General features: G+C 43.9%; 1 protein-coding gene across 3 annotated transcripts in view; it reads left to right on the top strand.

Annotated features, from left to right (window-relative positions):
• Nucleotides 1-23,572, top strand: part of FBXO10 (F-box protein 10) — a 63,073-nt gene that overhangs the window by 27,977 nt on the left and 11,524 nt on the right. For 2 of the 3 annotated variants that reach the window (XM_049116285.1, XM_025432292.3), the window contains exons 2-5: nt 9,855-10,445; nt 13,661-14,494; nt 17,519-17,668; nt 20,127-20,263. In XM_049116285.1, the coding sequence (XP_048972242.1) occupies nt 9,861-10,445; nt 13,661-14,494; nt 17,519-17,668; nt 20,127-20,263 (1,706 nt within the window). In that variant the 5' untranslated portion in view covers nt 9,855-9,860. Of the gene's footprint in view, nt 1-8,523; nt 8,651-9,854; nt 10,446-13,660; nt 14,495-17,518; nt 17,669-20,126; nt 20,264-23,572 lie in introns of all 3 variants that reach the window. The other variant, XM_035696953.2, reaches the window with a different exon arrangement.

The following is a 23,572-nucleotide window of genomic DNA, read 5'->3' as shown; positions in this document are numbered from 1 at the left end:
CCTCCCCAACCCCACGCATGGACTCTCTCTCTCGTGTGCCCGCATGCTGTCTCTCTCAGGTAAGTAAGTTCTTTAAAAAAAAAAAAAAAAAAGAAAAAAAAGGTTACCCTTTGGGAAGAAATGCTTGAGTGGTTGATAATTTGTCTACTTTCATATAGGAACTAGTTTTGGTTTTGTTTTTTCACAGAGGAGGGAGGGGCAGAGGAAGAGAGAGAGAATCTTAAGCAGGCTCCACACCCAGTGAAGAACCCATTATAGAGCTCAATCTCATAACCCTGAGATCATGACCTGTGTGGAAATCAAGAGTCAGATGCTTAACCAGCTGAGCCACTCAGACGCGCCTCATATAGGAACTTGTTAAAATGAGGATAATAGTGTTCTTCTGGTGTTTTTAAATTGAAATGCAAAACAATAAGGAAAAAAAGAAGTGAAGCAAAGATAACTAGGAACGTATTATAAATGAGCTCCTTTTAATAGGGAGATGAAAAATTTAGACAGGTAAATGTAAACTGTATGGGACATATGATGGTCTTTATGTGGGAGAAGGAGGTTGAATCTGAGCTAGTCAGAAGAAAGGAACCTTGTGAAGGGTTGGGACTAGCTAGAAGAAATGTGATATATGAAGTCACTAAATTCAGAGAACCTTGTACAGGTCACCAAGACCTTATGGAGAAACAGCAAAGTAACATTTTATTATTATTATTATCATTATTATCTTTTAAGTGAGGTGTGCCAAAAACAGAGTTGAGGAAAGGTTCTAATTAAGACTGAATTACATCTAACCCCCTCAGAGTAGCCCTGGCATCAGAACTCCTTTCTTATGCAAATGACATCCTAATAAGAGCAATAGTCAAATTAGGAAAAGAATAATTAGAGCCACAAAAGATCTGGGAAGAAAGTTGAGAAGGATTTGGAGTACAAGATAGGAAGCTATGAGAGAAAGGAGGAGTTATGTGAGAGTTAAATATAGAAGAGTTTGGCCTACCAGAAGTACTGCCGACCTGTTTCTTTTCCAGTGACTCTGGTCAAGTCAGTTGTGGGTAATACTAAATCATGTAGTTAAGTACAGTAGATGTACTTATTGGCATCATTTCCTGCAAGAACCTGGAGCATAGGAAAAACCAGAGTCACACTCATTGTATCTGCGAAGAGTGGACCTGGTATTAGAATAACCTAGGGTGTATCTTCTCACTTTTCTGTTGCTCTGACTAGTTGGAGTAGAGAAGGGGATCAGCACCAGGTACTGAACTTTCTGAGATCAAAGTATCCAGTCCCTATCTCCAAAGAACCCCACAATCTGATAGAGGAGCCAGGAATCCATTGAAAAGCCTTAGAAACAATGACCAAACCTAGTAGAAATAAACATCTCTAATACACTGGTTGTGGTATTGAAATATGACTTCCAATTAAAGCAATGAGGACAAAAATAAGCTCAACTGATTTTTGACAAAAGTACAAAAGCAATTCAATGGAGAAACGATAGCCTTTTCTACAAATGGTGCTGGGACAAACAATCATAGGGCAAACAAAAACAAAAAAACTTCAAATTAAGCCTTACATCTTAATCAAAAATTAACTCAAAATGGATCACTAATTTGCATGTAAAAGGTAAAATTATAAAACTTTAAGAAAAAAATCTTCAGGATCCAGAGCTAGGTAAAGAGTTCTTAGACTTGACACCAGAAGCATAATTCATTAAAGGAAAAATGTCAGAAATGTGCTAGAGTGGTGGTAGCATGAGGATTAACAAATAGATCCATGAAACAGAATAAATCACCCAGAAATAGACCCATGCTACTGTTATTTGATTTTTGACAAAGGTACCAAAACAACCCAACTGGGGATAGTAGATTGTTTTCAACAACTGGTGCTGGAATAACTGAATTCTCACATAAAAAAATTTAATTTCAACCACTGCATCATACCATAACAAAAATTAATTCATGATGGATCATAGATCAAAATGTTAAAGTCAAAATCACAACACTTTTAGAAGAAAATATAGAGAAGAATGTCAGGCATCTGGGTGGCTCAATTGGTTAGGTTTCTGCCTTCAGCTCAGGTCATGATCTCAGGCTCCTGGGATTGAGCCCCCACATCCCACTCCCAGCTCAGCAGGAAGTCTGCTTCTCCCTCTCCCTCTGCTGCTCACCCTACTTGTGCTCTCTGGCTCTATCTCTCTGCCAAAGAAAGAAGGAAGGAAGGAAGAGAGAGAGAGAGAGAGAAAAAAAAAATATATATATATATAAGAAAATGTCTTTCTGACATGGGAATTAGCAAAGCCTTCTCCGAAGGGATCAGTCATTTGGAAAAGGTGAGTTAGACTTCATCAAAATGTAAAACTTCTCATCAAAAGACACCATCAAGAAAAGGAAAAGATAAGCTATAAACAGGGAGAAAGTATTCCCAGACCATATATCTGGTAAAGGATATATTAAAAAGTCCTACAATTGAATATTAAAAAGACAAGCCAATTAAAAAAATAGAAGATGTGAACACACTCCTGAAAGATACATGAATGGCAGTAAGCACATGAAAAAGTGCTCAACATCATTAGTCACAAGGGAAGTGAAAATTAAAACCAAAATGAGATGCCATTGCATACCCACCAGAATGATAGAAAGACCAACAACAATAAATGGTAGTGAAGTTGTAGAGCAGTGGTATTTCTTATACGTTCTTGGTGAGAGTGTAAAATGGTATAATTTGTTTGGAAAAAAAAAATTTAATTTGTTTGGAGAAAAGACCCAGCAGTTCCACTTTTGTAAGTATTTACTCAAGAGAAATTAAAACATATGCCCACAAAGCATTTGTATAAGAATATTCACAGTAGCATTATTCACAATAGCTTCAAATTGGAAACAGTTCAGTCTTTCCTCCATAGTAGAATCGATTTTTAAAAACTGATATATCAATACATTATACAGTGAAATAACTACTCAGCAATAAAAAGGGATGAATTACTGATACATACAACATAATGGATGAATCTCAAAAAAATGTTATACTAAGTGAAAGAGCCTTAACACAAAAGCATACATACTACGTATTTCCATTTATATGAAATTCTAGAACAGACAAAACTAGTCTGTGGTGGAAAAGTCACAACAGCAGTTGCTGCTTGGGGTTTGGGGTGGGAATTGACAGAAAAGTAATGAGGGAATATTTTGGGGTGATAGTAATACTCTATTTTTGATACGGTTTGGAATTACATGCGTGAATGCATTTGACAAGATTATCTGGATGCATCTGTGGCACATCTATACCATGGGATGCTCCTTAGCATTTTAAAGGAACAAACTAGTGATGCACACAACTTGAATCTCTAAGGAATTATGCTGATCGGGGAGGGAAAGAAAAGCCAATCTCAAGAGATTATGTACTGTATGATTCCATTTATATGACATCTTTGAAGTGACACAGTTTTAGAAATGGAAGACAGATTAATGGTTGTCAGGGATTAAGAACAGGGAAGAGGAGTCAGGATGGGATCTTGTGGTATCAGAACTTTTTGGTATTTTGATTGTGCTAGTGGATACCCAAACCTACACAGGTGATAAAAGGTAATGGTTAGAACATAATACAAACACACGACAATGAATGAGTCCAGGTGAAACTGAGGAACTCTAAAGAAGGTAATAGATTATATCAATGTCATTATGCTGGTTGTGATTATAGTTTTGCAAAAGGTTACCAGTGGGAGAAACTGAGAAAGTATACAAGAGGTTTCTCTGTATTATTTCTTGCAACTACCTATGAACCTACAATTATCTTAATAAAAACTTCAATTAAAAAATATCTTAGGGGCATCTGGGTGGCTCAGTTAAGTGTCTGCCTATGGCTCAGGTCATGATCTCAGGGTCCTATATCAGACTGCTCAGCAGGGTGTCTGCTTCTTCCTCTCTGTTTGTTCTCCCTCCTGTCTCTCTCTCAAGTAAATAAAATCTTAAAAAAAAAAAATAAAATAAAATAAATAAAATTTTTAAAAAATTTCTTACATGTCTGATACCATGTCTGGGCAGGAAATGTAAAAACTGAGCCAGGAACATCTTGACATACCACATGGCAAGGACACTTATCAAAAATTACTGAGGCTGTGTCAAAATGACTGAGGAACCAAATTGAGGTTCAATTTGAGCTTCAATAAGAATAGCAATTTCAAAGACTTGAAACCTGTAAAATATATTTAAATACATAGATTCTCATAATACACACACATACAAATTGCTTACCTTCAAAGAATCACAAAGACAATTCATTGTCTTGAGACTTGGGAAATGAAGGCCTTTCCTAAATATATGGTACAACTGGGTAACTTTAAAGAATAGATGAAGAGGAGCATCTCCTAATATAATTACTTCATCAAAAGAATCCACCAAATGATACAGTTAGAGTTAGTACCATTTTGTTACCTCCAGGTGAATTAATGGATCCAGGCAATGAGTATCAGTGGACACTAACATCAGAAAAGAGATGGCCGGACTTGTGGACATTTTCTGATAAAAACATGCAGTACCACTTGTAGCCTTGCTAAAGGGATCAAGACCTGAGTCTCATCAGGCCTCTGGATCCAGCTGCCAATGTGCAGAAGAGACAACAGGGCAACAAGGTGAACTCTCCGATGAGAAAGCATGCAGTCAGCAAAATTCAGACTGAGAAACTGGTCAGATTGTTGAGGTTCTTCAACAGACAGCTTGTAAAGAAAGGAAAGGGATGAAATGGAACCCTGTGGATGGAATGAGAATCGAACACATACCAAGCTAAAAACCTGAGGACAAAACTAAATCTCTAGAACCTCAGGTTGCATACTTAGGTGATAAAACCACAAAGAACCAAGGAAGTGATTACTACAGAAACAGGAATATGTTTTACCTTTGTGGGGAGGATTAGAGTGGGGCACATGGGGAGGCTTCTGGAGTAGCTGGCAAAATTCTGTTTTCTAATCTCGGTAGTTGTTAGTAGGATGTTTGCCTTATAAAATAATTCACTAAACTGTACATTTGCTCTGTGTACTCCATTTTCATTTACACTGTAAGAAGGCTATGATAGAACTAAAGTAGTTGTGGGAGGCCGGAAGAGGCACTTGACGTCTGAGGAGAGAGGATGAAGAAAGGTCCTTTGAGCAAGGTGCTATTGGGAGCGCAAGGGTAGGTGGGGTGGAGGTCAATGATGAGGCTAGAGAAATAGACCAGCACATGTCCTGTCATCTGTACTAGGTTTTCTTTTGGAAGCCATGGGAACCATTGAGGAATTCTTAGCTGATATATGGCATGCCCACATTTATATTTTAGAAAGCTTCCCTTGGTGGCTGTGTGTGAAGTGGATTGGATGGAGGAGGCGGGACTGGTTCCAGGGAGACCAGTTGAGAATCTGTGGTAATCCAAACTAAAGACAGTGAGGCCAGGAACAACTTGGTGACAGGGGAGAGAGGAAAGGATTAATTTGAGAGTGCTTAAGGAGGCAGAAACACAGGATGTGAGAGACTATCTGGGAGAGAAGAAGAGAGAAAAGAAATCAGGAAGGTTTCCCTGGTTACTGACTAGGGTGGCAAAGTGGAAGATGATGGTACCATTAACTGAGACATGGAGTATAGGTGGTAGAGCAGGCCTGGAGAGATGATAATCTATACGATTTTTTTATACGATTTTTTTTAATTGAGATAAAGTTTACATACAATAAAATGCACAGAACAGAAGCACGCAGTCCAGTGAGCTTTTTTCAGATGTGTTTATCCATGTTACTAACACAGCAGTGAAGATGTAAACATTTCCTTCACTCCTGAAGTTTCCATGGGACCCCTTCAAGTGCTATTCTGATTTTTATCACCGTAGATTAGTCTGTTTTTAAACTTCACCCATACGGAATCATACAATATGTTGTCTTTTGTGGCTGGTTTCTTTTCCTTAACATATCTTTGTGGCTCACCTGTCTATTGTATATATATCAGCAATTCATTCCCCTTTACTGCCGAATAGTATTGCATTACATAAATATACCACAATTTGTTTATCTTCTCTTCTGGTGATGGACATTTGGATTGTTTTCAGTTTTTTGTTTGTTCTGCTATTATGAATAAAACCTCTGTAAACATTCTCATAAAAATGTTTGTGTAAATACACATTTTCATTTATCTTGGGTAAATGTCTAGGAGTGGAATTCCTGGGTCATAACATAGGTGTGTGTTTAATTGCAGAAGAAACTACCAAATAGTTTTCTAAAGTGATTGTAGTATTTTATACTCCTACCAGCAATGTATGAAGCAATGTATGTTTGATGCTTTTAGTGTTTTTTTGTTTGTTTGTTTAACCATTGTAGCGAGTCTCTCATACACACACATCTATCTCACTATGGTTTTAATACAAATCAAGCAATGAATAATAATGATGTTGAGCATCTCTTCTTCTTGGCTGTTTGTTTTTCTTTTGTGAAGTTTCTTTTCAAATCTTTGCCTATTCTTTATTGTATTTTTTTTTATTATTGAGCTATAGGACTTCTTGATATAGTCTCTCCTATATGTACATTGCAAATATTTTCTCCCATTCTTTCACTTGTCATTTTCTTAATGATGCCTTTTGATGAGCAGAAAATTCTGAGAGACCAATTTATTTTTTGTTTTTTAGGATTAGTGCCTTTTGTGTTCTCAGAAATCTTTGCCTATCCTGAGGTTGCATATTTTCTTAGGTTATTTTTTTAAGATGTATTTATTAATTATAGAGACTGGTGTGTGTGAGAGAGAGAGGGAGCCTGGGGAGGGGAGAGACCATCTCAAACAGACTCCCTGCTGAGCATGAAGCCTGACACAGGGCTCAATCCCACAACCCCAAGATCATGACCCAAGCTGAAATCAAGAGCTGGATGCTTAGCCAACTGAGCCATCCAAGCATCCCTTATGTTTTCTTCTAGAAGCTTTATAGATTTTGTTTTTGTATTGAGGTCTAAAATCAATCTTAAATTTTTGAATATGGCTTATATCAGAAGTTCATTTTTTTCATATGGGTCTCAAGTTTTTCCAGCACCATTTGATGAAAAGGCTTTTGTTTATCCATGGAATTGCACTGATATTTTGTCAAAAGTCAAGTGCCCATATACATATTAGTCTGTTTCTGGACTCCCTTGTAGCTGGCGTGTTGAGGGAGCCTAGATATTGGTGGGGTTTGTTTTTTGTTTGTTTGGTTTTTTTTTTTTTTTTTGAGTGGTAAATAGTATTCTAACAGGCAGTTACGTTATTGCCAGAACCCTTTGATCCTATCAAGCTTGCCTTTTTTCTTCTAATTTGAATCTGTTCCCGTGACATATCCTTTCTGAGTCTCAGTGTGAACATTCCATATTCTGGGCTGGACTTCCATTATCTCCCAGGTCTACATGATCTTTACTATCACCATTTACCCTGTAACAGGCGATCTCCACTAAGTCTGATGAAGGCATGCTCTGTGCATGGGCAGTCCAGCTCTGAGCCAAGAAACGGGCCACCCACCCCACCCTGCCTCACAGATTCCAGCCATTTTTGAGCATCACAGAACTATCTGCCTGCTCCGTGAGACTGCCACTCTACTTGGGTGCCATCTCCCTACCCCACAATGAGAAGGTGCCCCCGAATGAAAACTAGAGCAGTTACATGCTCCCCTATTGTATTTCCCTTCTCTCAAAGATTACGGTCCTGTGCAGTTTACTCTTCGGTGCCTGAAAGCATATATTCGGTCCAACTGTATAGTTTTCATGGCAGGAGGGAGAATCTAGTTCCAGTTTTTTTGTAATGCCCTAACATGAAAATTGAGGTTCAGTTTTGAATATAATGCTGAGTTTTTAGTATCTGTGGAACATCCCAGGATAAATGCTCAATAGGCATTGGTTATCTGTATGTGGAAGGCCTGAGAGAGACTATTGGGCCTGGAGATCTGGATTTTATAGTTGAAGCCAAGGGAATGGATGTGATCACCTAGCTATATTTACCTTCTTAGGATAGAGAAGGAATAAAAGAACCATTTTCTCTTGAAAAGCCTGAAAACGTATAGCTAAAGGAGGAGGTGAGGAACAGGAGACATGGCTATCACGGAGACCACTGTAAATAAAGCAGTGTTCGTTTGGGGGAGTCACAGCTACCAGGAGCCCAGCCTTTGCTTTGTAATGCTTACCAGTCCAGAGCCTAGCTTTTCTTCAGTGCTGTCAAGGACTTAATAAAGTCATACTAGGTGATCATTACAGAAAAACCTATGTAACATGGCCCTAATACTAATCTGTGGAGTTAAAACCAGACCTGTCATGATGAAGTCTAGAATTCTTGTAGACATAAATCACACATTTGTGCTTCTGGCCTTCCTAGGCCTAGATAGCTGACAGGTATGATCATGATGTTCATTAAATGGAGAGGAAAACCAAAACCTTGAAGAGGTTAACAACTTGATTACAGTCTGTTGTGAAGTCTGCCCTATTTCCAATTTTAGTTTCTAGTTGTCTAGAGACTTTATAGGGTTTCAGACTTGGAAGTTGCTCTAGGTCATCTAACACAGTCCCCTTGTGTGTTAGGTGGGGAAACGGACACTCATAAATGAGAGGTATAAATAACAGAAATTCAATGAAGCCAGCTTGAGCAAAAAGAATTTATCACAAGAGTACAGAGCTAGCTGATGGAATTCAAAAGGCAAAGATAAAGGTGAGTTTTGAGCATGGGCTGGAGCTGTGACCTGGAGTGCTATAGAGAAATTGGGATGGTTTCTGCCCTTCTCTGCTTGTTTCTGTGTCTCTGACTCATTCTTCTCTCAATGTAGACTAGCTGCTTCTGCCCCACCCCACCCTTACCCCCCTGCAAAGAAAATGGGCGTTGGCAACTTTTCCTGAGTTTTATAGCTTTAGGAAAGAAGCCATTCATTATCTTCCATTCAGCAAAGAAGTCAACCTGATTCTAGAATTGCAACTCGTATTCCCCTGGAGAGCTCAGTGGCCCAGTTGGAGCCATCCAGAGTCCAACTGTTTGCTGCAATGGTCTGGGGTAGTATTGTCCTCTGACATGGCTACCAGGGGACCCTGCATCTCTAAAAATGTAGATTGTTGGTGTGGGGCAAAAAGCAAGGGGACAGATGGCTGGGCAGCCAGTGGGGTAGGTGTTTAAGACAGTAGGGTTGCATCAGTAGCAGAGCCAGGACCAAAACTCACAGCCTCTGATCCCGCATCAGTCTTTCCTGAAGTTTCCTTACATGAGAAAGCAATGGTAATTATTTGATCTGGCAATGAGGAGAGACTGACAGATGGACACTCACTGTCTCAGTTCATTTTCCTCTTGGTACGAAGAAATAGAGGTCCCTTCCTTGGGAGTCTAGGGAATCCAGAGCTCTAGGACTGTAACAGCTAAAGGTGGGTTCCCTCTGTATTAGTTCAGAATCTTAGTTACAAGTCATAGAAACTCAAATAAAAACAGCTTAAGCAAAAAAGGTCATTGAGGTACCCTGTAGAATTGAAGAAAGAACCGAAGATTCCAGGGCAGCTTCAGGAATCTGGAATCAGTACCACCAGGACACATACACGTGTGATCACTTACTTTTTCTCTTTTTCATTTTTCATCTTTCACCTCCTCACTTCTGCTTGGCTCTGGTACCGCAAGGTTTTCTCCACAAGTGGGAAGTATGGCTGATAGCAGATCAGATATAATGTCTGATCAAGAGAAAAGAGAGTCTTCCCTGCTGACTCCAGGTAGAAAAGTCCCAGAAGAGGATTCTAGTTGAAGGGATAGAGTCCTATGATTGGCTGTGCCTTGTTTGCTTGCACACTCTTGGGGTCAGGAGAAGGCAGGAAATATTTCAAGAAGGGGAGCTGTAAGCAAGGTCAGCAAAAACCTCTCTGGTTTTATGTCTATCCCTCAGGTGACCATGGAGGCTGGCGGCCTCCCCCTGGAGCTGTGGCGCATGATCTTAGCCTACCTGCACCTGCCCGACCTGGGCCGCTGCAGCCTGGTTTGCAGAGCCTGGTATGAATTGATCCTCAGTCTCGACAGCACTCGCTGGCGGCAGCTGTGTCTGGAATGCACCGAATGCCGCCACCCCAACTGGCCCAACCAGCCTGATGTGGAGCCTGAGTCTTGGAGGGAGGCCTTCAAGCAGCATTACCTGGCCTCCAAGACCTGGACCAAGAACGCCCTGGACTTGGAGTCCTCCGTCTGCTTTTCTTTATTTCGTCGGAGGAGGGAACGCCGTACCCTGAGCGTTGGGCCGGGCCACGAGTTTGACAGCCTGGGTAGTGCGTTGGCCATGGCCAGCCTGTATGACAGAATTGAGCTGTTTCCAGGCGTGTACGAAGAGCAAGGTGAAATCATCCTGAAGGTGCCCGTGGAGATCGTAGGGCACGGGAAGTTGGGTGAGGTGGCCCTGCTTGCCAGCATCGATCAGCACTGCTCCACCACACGCCTGTGCAACCTTGTCTTCATGCCCGCCTGGTTCTCACCCTTCATGTTCAAGGTGGGTATCCACATCCAGATGGGTGGCCTCTTCAGTCCTGACTTGGGCCACTTCTCAGTGGGTTTGTAACCCCTTTGTTGTTAAAATTGGGAGTTTTTCGTTACTCCTAAAACACACTCCTCTGACCTCTGCACCAGTTGAGAAACGGGTAAGGGATCAGTAACGATCAACATTCTACTTTATTCCTGGAAAGCTATATTAAAAAATAAGTCGAGGACTCAAGACCCAAACTGCTTTGTACTTCTTCCCTTCCACACTGAACGAACTGGAACCCCAGGTGAAGTAACTAGGTGGGAAAGCCAGGTCCTGGAGTATGCCACATGGTGACAGGAAACAGAACACCTCTTGCCCGGACTTAGCCAAAGCCAGGAGAGGCTATGCAGAACCAATGACCTTTAGCACGTTAGCCCCACCTTGTGGAGGAGGGTCAGAGAAGGTCAGGCTTTTACCAAGGGGACTGGGGAGAGGGTTAGGAAATACCAGCCCAAATTAGAGAGGGTGACAAAACATGAGAAACACCTAACTCGGGGAAACAAACCAGGGGTAGAGGAAGGGGAGGCGGGCACTGAGGGGGGCACTTGACGGGATGAGCACTGGGTGTTATACTATATGTTGCCAAATCGAACTTCAAAAGAAAAAAAAAAAAGGAAATACCAGCCCAACACTTAACCTTCTAGGAACACAGAATGCAAGCTGTATTCAAACCAAAGGATGTATTGACATGTTGATAACTCCTGGCAGCAGAGTTTGCAGTTTTACATTGCCTAGAAACATAATATCTAGACTTCAAACCTGGTCAGTAATAATTATATCACCACTGTTACTACCAAGTAACAACAAATTGTCTCTCAGATTTGTAATAATCATCATACTACAGTCATTTACATTGCACTTACTGGGTCCCTGGTATAGCTTTATAGCCATTCGTAAGATGGGTAGTGCCATCTGGTTTTATAGATGAACATAATGGGACTCACCAAGATTAAGTGACATGCCCAGGTCTCAGACTTAGTAAGGGACAGAGCTAAGATCTAAAGCCTGTATTCATAGGTGACTATCCGTCTCTGACTTCATTTGATCCCCACAACAAATATTTGTGGTAGACAGTAGACGTGGAATCCCCATTTTTAGGTGGGGGTACTAAAGCCTCAGAGATGCTAAGTAACTTTCTCAAGTGGATAATTAATGAAGTTAGAACTCAAATTCTAGACACCTGGGTGGCTCAGCGGTTGAGCCTCTGCCTTTGGCTCCAGGCTTGATCCCGGAGTCCTAGGATCGAGTCCCACAAGGGGCTCCCAGCGTGGAGCCTGCTTCTCTCTCTGCCTGTGTCTCTGCCTTTCTCTCTGTATCTCTCATGAATAAATAAATAAAATCTTAAAAAAAAAAAAAAACTCAAATTTTAAGTACTTTTGAAATTACCTTGTGCTGGATTTCTTGGAAACTTAAAAGCCTGCTTTTTAGGCCCAGAATGTTTCAGAAGGACTAGTGAACAACTCCTATGCTGATCTGCAGACCCAGAAGAAGAGTTTGATTCGAGACCCTTCATGTTTCATACGACATTTATTCTTAGAGTAATATGTTCGAGTCAGCCTTTCCTCCTTCAGAAGGGCAGCCACAGATCCCCATGGGGTGGGGCCTGGCATATATTAGCACCCCTTGAAAACAGGACAAGGGGCTAGGATGACCTTGCCTGTAAAATGCAAAGGCCAGGGTGATTCCACAGTGGTTTTCAGTGACTTCTGAGGACAACCCCAGCAATGGTTCTGCACCTCCAGAGAACTGGTGTTCCATCTACAGAGGGGACCAAGTAAGGGAAAATAGATTTAAACTGCAGCAAGGAAAAAGCCATAAGGAAGAGCTTATAGAGGTTAAGGCGAGTGAGTAAGCTCTGGGCCAAGCTCTCCGGGGTGCTCACTGCCAGAGAATGTAAAAACTGTTCAGGGGTGGATGTGTCTGGATTACTCACTGGAATCATGAAACACTCCCTCATTTTATGGTTCAAATCCATCTGATGGAATTTAGCGTGAAATCCGGAAACAGTTCTTTTTCAGGAATATAGAGTGGCTGGGCTTCTCAGCCATGCCTGGGAGCTAAGGGGCTCAGGTGAGTGGTGCTGTGGGATTCAGCTCTTCCCCACCCCAGAGGAGTCTCTGCTCTTTGTGTCCCTGACCCCAGGTAATGGTAGCTAATTTTTAGTGAGTGCCAACTCTGTACCTGGCTCCCTACCTTGTTCTTTGTTAGCTGGCAAGCCCTCTAGTGCAGACAAAGAGCCTCAGAGAGATGAAGTCCAGCCCAAAGTAACACACTTGAGAGAGGCAGAGCTGAGGGGTACCCCATGCAGTCAGACCCCAGAGCCCATCTTAACTACCGCTCAGCACTGCCCGGCTGTGGCAGGATACCTTGTCCCCCTCTTTAGGGACAGAGCCTGCTATCCTTTGCTGTGCCACCCCCCACCCCCCATAGCAGTTGCTACACAGGCTGGACTCTTTCCCAGAACCTGTGGCTGGGCCTCCCCTGCTGCCTGCCCCCGCCCGGGCAGGGCTCAGCCCCTCCTGGCCTCTCTTATATCAACCCTCAGGCTTCTGCCTGGCTCTGTCCTGAGTTCAGATGCCAAGCTTGTGCAATGTGGGGTGCTGCAGGGCTGAGAAGATGGTGAAGGTGCCTGAAGGAGTGAGACCTAGCAAGTCACCTCACAATCTCACACTTCCTTCGTGTAACCGAGACACCAAGCTGGGACTCCCTCATCCTTCAGGGGGCACAGTAAAATTGTGCTCAAATCCCAGCCTATTCTTGTGTTTGTAAAAGTCCAAAGCTCTCCTTGTCATTCCTGATCATCCCTAGAGCAACACTCACTCTCCTGGCTCACCTCTTGTGTTATTACCATGTTGACTTCATCTCACCTAGCGTTCCCTCTGAGCATTCAACTTCCTCCCTCTCTCTTCTCCATCTTCACCCCTCAAAGTTTATATTCTCACTAAATTTGGATTGGAAGGAGGGAAAGGCAGGCAACTCCAAATTATCCTCCCTCTGATGCAGAGCAGCTTCCTATCCCTGTGCCCCTGTGTGGGGGCTGACACATGCCCTTGGTGGGACAGAGAACAGGATCAGCAGGACAGATGGCCTCTCCAGCTCCACCCTCTTTAAAGAGCAGTTAGAGTACTGACTAACAAAACAATTATCCCTGTTTTATCTATTTTCTCTTTTTTATTCCTCAGACAACATCAGGTCACATCCAGTTTGACAACTGCAACTTTGAAAATGGGCACATCCAGGTCCATGGCCCAGGGACCTGCCAAGTGAAGTTCTGCACCTTCAAAAACACCCATGTTTTTCTGCACAATGTGCCCCTGTGTGTCCTGGAAAACTGTGAATTTGTGGGCAGTGAAAACAACTCCGTGACTGTTGAGGGCCACCCATCAGCAGACAAGAACTGGGCCTACAAGTATCTCCTAGGGCTTATCAAGTCCTCACCCAGCATGCTTCCCACAGAGGACTCTGACTCTCTGATGTCCCTGGACCTGGAGAGCAGGGACCAGGCTTGGAGTCCAAGGACCTGTGACATTGTCATTGAAGGCAGCCAAAGCCCTACCAGCCCAGCCGCTACCTCCCCAAAGCCGGGCTCCAAGGCTGGCTCACAGGAGGCAGAGGTGGGCAGTGATGGGGAAAGAGTGGCCCAGACCCCAGACAGCAGCGATGGAGGCCTGAGTCCTAGTGGTGAGGATGAGGACGAGGACCAGCTCACATACAGACTGTCCTACCAAGTACAGGGCCCACGCCCTGTCCTGGGGGGCTCCTTTCTAGGCCCACCACTTCCAGGAGCGTCCATTCAGCTGCCTAGTTGCCTAGTGCTCAACTCCCTGCAGCAGGAGCTACAGAAGGACAAGGAGGCCATGGGCCTGGCCAGCTCTGTGCAGGGCTGCCTCATCCGCAAGTGCCTCTTCCGGGACGGGAAGGGAGGCGTCTTCGTTTGCTCCTATGGCCGAGCCAAGATGGAAGGAAACATCTTCCGGAACCTGACTTATGCAGTGCGGTGTATACATAATAGCAAGGTGCTGTCATGAGGCTCACTCTGCAGACATGTGAGGCATTACTGGATCACTAAGAACATTTTGATTAATGAGAGGGCTCCTGTGGCTATACACAGGAAGGCTTTGGTGGTGTTATTTTGCTTTTTTTTTAATCCTCTTTTTTTCAGCTTATAACACACCCTTGCCTTATGTCTGTCATCTGATTTGGACAGAGCAGAAATTATTCTTCCCATTTTACAGAAGAGGAAACAGGCCCAGAGGGGAAATGTGACTTACCCTGGTTCGCACAGCAAGTTAGTGACAGAACTGGGACTAGAACCCAGGTCTTCCACCTCCTTTCACTATGTCATGCTGCTTCTCAAACATGTCCCCAAGTCCTAGGAGAAGGGACAAGTTTAGCTTGGATGAGAGAAAATTGAGGAACGCGTGATCACTGGCTTTGATCCACACTGGAAAAGGCTTCCTAGAAGAGGTGTCTAAGCTGTGAAGGCTGAGTTGAGGACAGCCAAGGAATGGAATGGAGGGGAGGAACAAGGTTGGAGGCAAGATCAGTGAGGGGCAGTGGATAATTGTGGTCCAAAGGTGGAAAGGAGGGGACAAGGCAGCCTGGAAAGGTAGAAAAGAAGGCTTTAGGAAAGAGTGGTCAAAGGTGTGAGGCCTAGGTTTCCAACCTGAGTGGCTCAGGCAACAGCAGGAACATGGGAGGTAGAGACGGGGATGCTAGGTTTGTGGCATTTCTGACATCCAGCAGAGATGCCATCTAGTTACCTGGATCTGGAGCTTTGGGGAGAGATGTCCCCTGCCAGACAGACTTGGGAGCAAGTTGTAGTTGGGAGTCATGGAAAAGAAATGACGTTACACGGCCTTACTTATAGCCCTTTTACACTATTGCCTCTGGGGGCTTTTGGCAGGAATTAGGCAGCCTATAAATTCCAAGTGAGTCTCTAGCAAGGAACCTGAGAAACTAATATTCAGGATTTTTGAGTGAAAAAAAAAAAAAAGCCCCCATGGTATCTCATGCGAACCCAGCATCAGGTACAATTATATGCTAAGTGACATGCGGACAAACAGGGAGGTGTGGGCGGGGAGAACCAGGCCTGCTGAGCTGGTCCCATGCCCAGGAGCAAAGCCTTGATCCAGCGCCCTGAGGGCAGCCACCCGTCTCTGCCCTTTCCCTGGAGAGTAAGGATGGCAGAAAGAGCTCAGTTGCTTCAGATTTCACACAGAAAACTGTTTTTCTTGGTGTTTTGTGTATCTTGTCATTTTTAGTTGGAAGTTGAGTCTTGTATAGAGACTGAGGTCAGTCACATTCATGTGTGGAGATGGGCATACCTCTTTTACCAGGGCTTTAAAGGACCAAGTTTTGGGTCAGTATGGGGAGGATTGAGCTGGTTTGGATTTTGTTACGATTATCCTCCTCGTACCATAGGCTTCATGCTCTTTACCTTCTGCTTTGCCAGTAGGTTTGCCAGTAGGCGTTACTCTGCCTCTCAGAGAGGGGCCGTCTCCGTGGCCTTGCCCCTCCCAGCAGTAGACTGCTTTCATTTGTGGCTCTGCGCTGGTGGTAGGCTTTCCCTCGTGGACCTGTCTGTCCTTAGTCTTAGGTCATTGCGGTCTGTGGGTCTTGGAAGTAGGCCCTTTCCAGTGGCTCTGCCTCACCCTCAGCATTAGAGGGAGCTCTAACGATATGGGCCAGAGGTGGGTTTTTTTCCTTTCCCTTGAGAGTGACAGGGTTTGCTACCCTTCCCCCAGTTGTTTCAGGCTAGTTCTGCAGGAGAGCTGGAGAGAAAACTCCAAGAGCGCCTTAGTGTGGCTGCCTTAGTTTTCCCCGTGCTTCTGCCATGAGGGAGGCAGTCTCCAGTCTCCTGTCCTGTCCCCAGTATTTCCCCACAAGTACCTAGTGAGGTCCATGGAGAAGTGAACAGACACACCTACTCCCAGAGTTTCTGCACTGACACTGCTTCACACTTGGCCTTTAACAACTGGCCAAAACTCGTAGCTGGATGCTTAGGGGTTCGTGTGGCATTTGCATCTGTGCAGGCAAGCGTGTGCTCACATCTCATCTCCTGGGAGGTACCTGTTTTCCTTGGATTTCAGGCTTGGGTGTCCTGCACCTCAGTTCTCTCATAGGTTCAAGAAAGGCTCTGTTTTTGTATATGATTCTGTTCTTGTTTAAGTGTGGGAACAGTGAATGCTCTCATCAGCTTTCTCCATCATAAACAGAAGGCTCCTCCTTGAAACTGTACTTCTGTTCTACTTTACCTCTCCAAGACTTTTATTTCAATGAAATATAATGTTTATTAGTGGCACACAGTTTATCCTAAAGTAATATATTTTTATTAATACACAATTGTTTAAAATAATACAAATATATTCTGAAAATGTAAGAGGTGATACATTCCCTTAAATAAGCTGTGCGCTGGGATGTGGTACCTTGTTTAAAGGAGGCTTCCTGGTACCAATACTTCTAATTGTCCCATAGTTTGGAGTACCAGTGGTTTTTGCACCTCCGGATACTATACCCAAGAAAGATTCAGAATGGACAAGAATAGGACTTTGTCTTACAAAGTGAAAGAGAAGGTGGGAGGTTATTCTCAGGTACATTCTCAGGTAGGTGAATTTTAGCAAAGGCACATGTGGGAACTTGATTCCATTCATTGTAGCTGTGCCCTTGGAACCTGAGGAGATCTTCATGTAACTCCAGTCCACATACAGTGTGAAGACCACCAAATCCCATCTTCTCTGAGGATCCTTTCTGTCCCATCATCCAGTTATTCTGCTCACAAGTTATGAATACAGGGCACGGGGCCAAGCTTCGGTCCAGATTTTATTTTAAAAACCACTGTGATTAGTAAGGAGCCTGCAGGGCAAAGCCAAGCAGGGCACAGAGCTCACTTCCACCAGGTAGGAAGAGGTGGTCCTTGCCTGTGGTGGAATAGCATGAAAGGAGCAGATGGTAAGAAAAAGATTGAGGTATTCCCCAAGCAGTTTTTTTTTAAAAAAACCTGTGACAAGAAAACAAATGGCTTTCTCTTTTCTGCCTAGATTGTTATGCTCAGGAATGACATTCACCGCTGCAGAGCGTCAGGCATCTTTCTTCGCTTGGAGGGCGGAGGCTTGATTGCTGGCAACAACATTTACCACAATGCGGAGGCAGGCATAGACATCCGGAAAAAGTCCAACCCACTCATACTGGTACTTCTCCCTGTCTTCATACTCTTTTCAGAGTGGCTCTTGGTTCTTAAACCTCTTCTGAGATAATCTAAGTAAATGTTGCCATCTTGAATTTATATTGCTTCCTGTTTGCAAGTGGTTCCTGCCCTTTTCTGTGTGTCCTTATGACTCTGTCTCCTTTGTTCACGTTCTAGTGACATTGACTAATTCACCTCCCTGACAAGTCTCCTTGAAAAAAGAAAGAGGACTGGATAGCCAGGGACATTTCTAAGAGCACTTCCTCCGCCCTGATAGGCTCTGGTTGGCTCTGAGTTTGATAAGAATAAAGATCTAAGGGATCCCTGGGTGGCTCAGCAGTTTGGCGCCTGCCTTCAGCCCAGGGCGTGATCCTGGAGACCCGGGATCAAGTCCCATGTCAGGCTCCCTGCATGGAGCCTGCTTCTCCCTCTGCCTGTGTCTCTGCCTCTCTCTCTCTCTCTCTGTCTCATGAATAAATAAAAAAAATCTTAAAAAAAAAAAAAAAAGATCAATCTGCCCTATGAGACGCCTGGATAAAAAATAAAACACCAAGTTAGATCATTCTTCACTATAAATAGATATTTAGGATACTTAGTTCTGAACATTATTTGTTTCATGGATATTCTGAGGCCATGTGAGTTTGATTTTACACCAATGTGAAAACTCCTTAAGATGATAGGATACAGGACAGTGACATGAGAGAACAGCCCTTTTTTCCACTCTGGCCTTCCCTGAAAGAAACATTTCCTAGAACTGGGAAATGTGTTGGACTCCTTATGGGCTTGAAAAGATAATATCCCCCCTTATGCATAATGCTTATTGTATGCCGGATATTGTTCTAAGCACTTTGTATGTATTTACTTATTTTTGGTTTAATCTTTACACAACCCTGGGTGGTAGTAGAATTACTATCCCCATTTTATAGATGAAGGCACAAAGAGACTAAGGATGTTGCCCCAAATCCCACAGCTAGGGACGGAGCTAGGATTTAAATCCAGGCAGTTTGACTCAGGGCTGATGTTCTTGACCCATTATATTAGACTGCCCTTGCAAATGCAGATGAAGGAAAGTTCCTAACTATATTTGAAAAGACATGCCTAGCCAGCAGTGTCCTCTTTCAACCTCTTCCTCTCGCTGCGTTTCTACCACGCAGCTGGCATCCGATGCACAGCCTAGACTGAGGAAATTATCACCACTGCTGCCAGAGAGATGAGAGGAGGCTGCCTTCCCAGGGATGGAGGGGACAGGCCAGTTTAGCAGGTGGAGGGGGAAGGGGGCATTACGGTTCCGTCCTGGCTTCGTGAAAGGGTGTGGGGGATGGAAATGCCACTGCTTACGCTTCTCTCTCCAAGCTTTTCAGCCCTGTGAGGGACTTCTGTTAGGCCGTGGTTACCCAAGTGAGTGTGCCAAATCCTTCAGGAGAAAATCTGGAAAGTGAATAAGAATAGAAGAGCTTACAGTGTGGAACATTTTCAAGCAGGCAAGAACTTTGTTTTTGTGAAATCCTTTTGGAAGAGAAACTGCTAACTTCCTGGTTTAAGTAGGGAATGTATTTAGGCTGTAAATTAACAGAGTGAAACAATTTTATTATTTATTATCTAAAAATTTTGTCACTGTGCAAAAGCAGCTAACTGGGAAATGGGAAAACTAAGTTTCAGGTCTGGCTCTGCCTCATACTGTATGACCCTGGGCCTGCTTCCCCATTTGTACAAAGAGATATTCAAAATAAATCTAAGGGTCTTTATAATGCATAAGCCGCCGCCTTTAAAAAAAAAAAAAACAAGATCTTATTTATTTATTCATTAGAGAGAGAGAGAGAAGCAGAGACACAGGCAGAGGGAGAAGTAGGCTCCAAGCAGGGAGCCTGATGTGGGACTCAATCCCGGGTCTCCAGGATCAGGCCCTGGGCTGAAGGTGGCGCTAAACCGCTGAGCCACCTGGGCTGCCTGCACACAGCCTTCTGTGATCTTATGGCCCATGGAACAATCAGGCTCCCAGAGCTACACCTTTCCATGGGCCCTCCCTGCATGGGAAGTAAGGAATAGGAGTAAGGAAGCTCTCACCCCTCCTTGAAGGTGACCAGCATTGTCATGTAGTGGGGTGCTGCCCTTCCCTGAGACGTAAGCTCCCAGGCCCCCAGGTGGTGGGGCCTGGCCAGATGATTGTGTCAGTGTAGCAGGGATTAGGGGTTAGGGGGTGGTCTCTGGGGGCTCAGCAGCTTTCAGTGGCATGCCTTGCAGGCGAAGACTCCTCTCTCTGGATTTTCCCTTAGAGCTGTGCATGTGTGCAGTGGGACAGCAGCGTGGTCCATTCACTTGGTCGTATGCTAGCTAGGGATCTTCAGTGGCCTTGTTTTCTCCACTGTGTTCACCTTGGCCCTGCTGGGGGGCAGCATTTGAGCACTCTGCTTCTTGCTGGCAGGTCTGATCTGTCTTCTGTGCTGTCTCACATTCCCCTGCAGTGTAACCAGATCCACCATGGCCTTCGTTCCGGCATTGTCGTCCTTGGCAATGGGAAAGGCATCATCCGGAACAATCAAATATTTTCAAATAAGGAGGCTGGCATTTATATCCTGTACCACGGGAACCCAGTTGTAAGGTATGTATGCTGTACCCAGGCCATCCTCACCCATGGTCCCTTCTTCCCTCGCTGATCTCTCTCTTTCTTAATCCTTGGGTTTACTCCATTCAAAAACGTTTTTGTTTACTAAAACAACTGTAGAGCCAAACAAGCAAAGACAAGACTCCACGCTGATCCCACCATAGTAACACAAGCGCTTTTGTTTGCATTCCCTTCCAGTTCACTGTGTAGCCATTCTATTCAGCAGTCATCGCTGAGCCCATCTAATAATGATCACAAAGGTTAACAGGGGCACTCTGCTCCCCTGGAGCTTACTCTAGCATGGAGGACATGCATGACCAGAAGTAACTCTAGATAGAGACGGCATAAAGATTTCAACTCACCTGAAGTGTGTTCAGTTGAAAGTGGCCACCTAGGAAGCTGTGTTAAAATCCAGAGGCTACATCTGGCCTTAACACAAAGGCATGCCATGATGGATCAGCGGTGTGAGCTGCCGTCCCAGTTCTCATATGGGGCAGACTGTGATGAGTGCTACTGAAGTGCTACCAAGGAAGGAAATCATTCTACTCGAGACATGGGAAGGCCTCATTTACAAGGGGGCATGAGAGATAGAATTTGCAATATGTGTAGAACGTGTACTGTCATGGAGGTGGGGAGTGGACATTCCTACCAGAGGAAACAACGTGAGCAAAGGCAGCAGAGCACGGCAGCCTCAGGACTTACCTAATGGTACGCTGTGGCCCGAGAACAGGTGTGACACAAGTGGTTCGATATTGCTTTAGGAAAATAACTGTTGGGCAGCCCCGGTGGCGCAGCGGTTTAACGCCGCCTGCAGCCCGGGGTGTGATCCTGGAGATCCAGGATCGGGTCCCGCATCGGGCTTCCTGCATGGAGCCTGCTTCTCCCTCTGCCTGTGTCTCTGTCTCTCTCTTCGCTCTCTCTGAATGAATAAATAAATAAATCTTTAAAAAAAAAAAAGGACAATAACTGTCACAGATATTCACAAATATTGCAGCAAATATATTCTGAAGTAGTTTTTTCCCCCATGATTGTTTCATTTGCATTCTTCCATGTTGTTGCATGGCCTTGATCAGTTTTGGAAGGTTTCAGAACATTCTGTCATTTTGATAGTCCATTATTTTTTGAACCATTCCTACTGTTAACCATCTGTTTTTCACTACTATTACAGGTTATTGAAAACAGTGGTCATAGAGCTCTTTTTCCATCTTTTGCATTATTGCCTTAAGAGACTGTGTTTGTATGTATGTGTGTTATCCATTTAACACACATTTAAGTGTTTGCTCTCTGTGTATGGGGACAGTGATATAAAAAGTGTGTAAGAACAGTCTCTGCCCCATAGAATTTAGTCTCATGCTGGAGACAGACACACAAATAACCATGAGACAGACACAAATAACCAAAAAACACCAAGACGAATGCTTTAATAGGCCGTCGTGTAAGTGCCTAAGGAGCCAGCCACGATACCAGTTGAGCAAGTCAGGGAAGGGCATGAGGGGAGCTGATACTGAGTTGTGCTGAAAGGGTAAGTAGGATTTTGTGGTCAGAGGGATGGTATTCTGGTCCCAGGGGCAGTGAAATTCAGAGTATGTCCTGGTAATAAATGTGTGTCTGCCACGAGATACCCAGGAGGTTGAGTAGAAGATCAGCCTACAAAGGCAGGTTAATGCTGGGACACAGACCTTGAGATATCGAGTATGATATGCAGAGTAATGGCTCTCTTGCTACATCCATTTCCTAATCCTTGGAATCCGTGAACGTGTTATCTTACATGGTAAAAGTGATGTTCCAGATGTGTCCATCAGGAACCTTAAAATGGGGAGATTATCATGGCTTATCCAGATGTAATCATAAGGATCCTTAGGGAAGCAGGAGAATGAGCTGGGAGGAGGAAATGTAACAACAGAAACAGGTCAGAGTGATGAGGCCATAGGCCAAGAAATCTGGGCAGCCTCTAGAAGCTGAAAAACAAGAAATGGATTCCCTTTAGACTTCCCAAAGGAACACACATCTGCTGCACCTTGATTTAACCCTGTAGGATCCATTTTGGACTTCTGACTTCCTAAACAAGAAGGTAATAAATTTGTGTTGTTTTAAGGCACTACATTTGTGGTAATTTGTTAGAGTAGCCATACACCAGTCTGGGAAGTTTGGACTTTACCTTGTGGGTCCTGGGAAACTGCTGAAGAGTTTTGAACAAGGACTGTTACAGTCAGATTGGTGTCTTGTTTTTTAAAATAGAATCTCTTTGAGGGGCGCTTGGCTGGCTCAGTTGGTGGAGTGTGTGACTTTTGATCTTAGGATTGTGAGGTAGGTAGGTAGGTAGGTTGGTTGGTTGGTTTTAAAGATTTTATGTATTTATTCATGAGAGACACAGAGAGAGGAGCAGAAACCTAGGGAGAGGGAGAAGCAGAAGCAAGCTCCCTTCAGTGAGCCTGATGTGAGGACTCAATCCCAGGACCCTGGGATCACGACCTGAACCAAAGGCAGACGCTCAACCACTGAGCCACCCAGGCGTCCCAGGATTGTGAGTTTTCCAGCCCATGCTGGGTGTAGAGATTACTTTAAAATCTTTAAAAAACTATGACAGAATCTCTTTGAGAGTATAGGTTGTGATGTTTATGTTTCTTTGTGATGGAAGGTAGGGACCTGGGGGAGGGTTTTGAGATCCCTGAAGTGGATCTCAGGATAAGGCAAACCACAGCAGGGTTTTTTGGTTTTGTTTTTTGGGTTGTTTTTGTTTTTGTTTTTGTTTTTTTTCTTTTTTTTGCCAGTGAAAGTTTTATAATGTTTTGTGTTTCTTTTTTTGCTTTGGCTGTAAGGAAGCACAGGGCTCAGTTGGGCACATCTGCAATAAATGTCCCACCCTTGGTTTTTGGAACAGTGATCTTTCCCCTTTTCCTAAATGTTTTCTGATAGCTCTTCATCTTTATTTTGCCCTCCCTGTGTATACACACATACTTGTTTCTCCAAGTGGCCATGGGTTCTTTCTGGAAGTGAGATTTATATTGGAAACACACCAGTCGTGCATTTGCTGCTCTGGCACAGGTCTCAGAAATATGGATGAAGTGTGCCCTAGCCCAGGGACTGTCTGTGACCATGAACTCTAAAATCCACAGTGACCATCTGCTGATTGAATTGTAATCAGATCAAAGCAGAGCCCTCAGACCTAAGAGCAAAAATAGGGATGTTTTTAACAAATGATTTCACTTGTTCAACTCAAAAGCATGGTGTAGGTGCAATTGACATGTGGCTTCCCTAGGATCCACACATGCAATTTGCTGGGTTTTTTTTCCCCAAAGATGTAAA

The sequence above is a fragment of the Canis lupus genome, chromosome 11, assembly GCF_003254725.2.
Source record: "Canis lupus dingo isolate Sandy chromosome 11, ASM325472v2, whole genome shotgun sequence".
Lineage (NCBI taxonomy): Eukaryota > Metazoa > Chordata > Mammalia > Carnivora > Canidae > Canis > Canis lupus.
The sequence above is the reverse complement of the archived record's forward strand: the minus strand, read 5'-3'. Positions and strand labels throughout refer to the sequence as shown.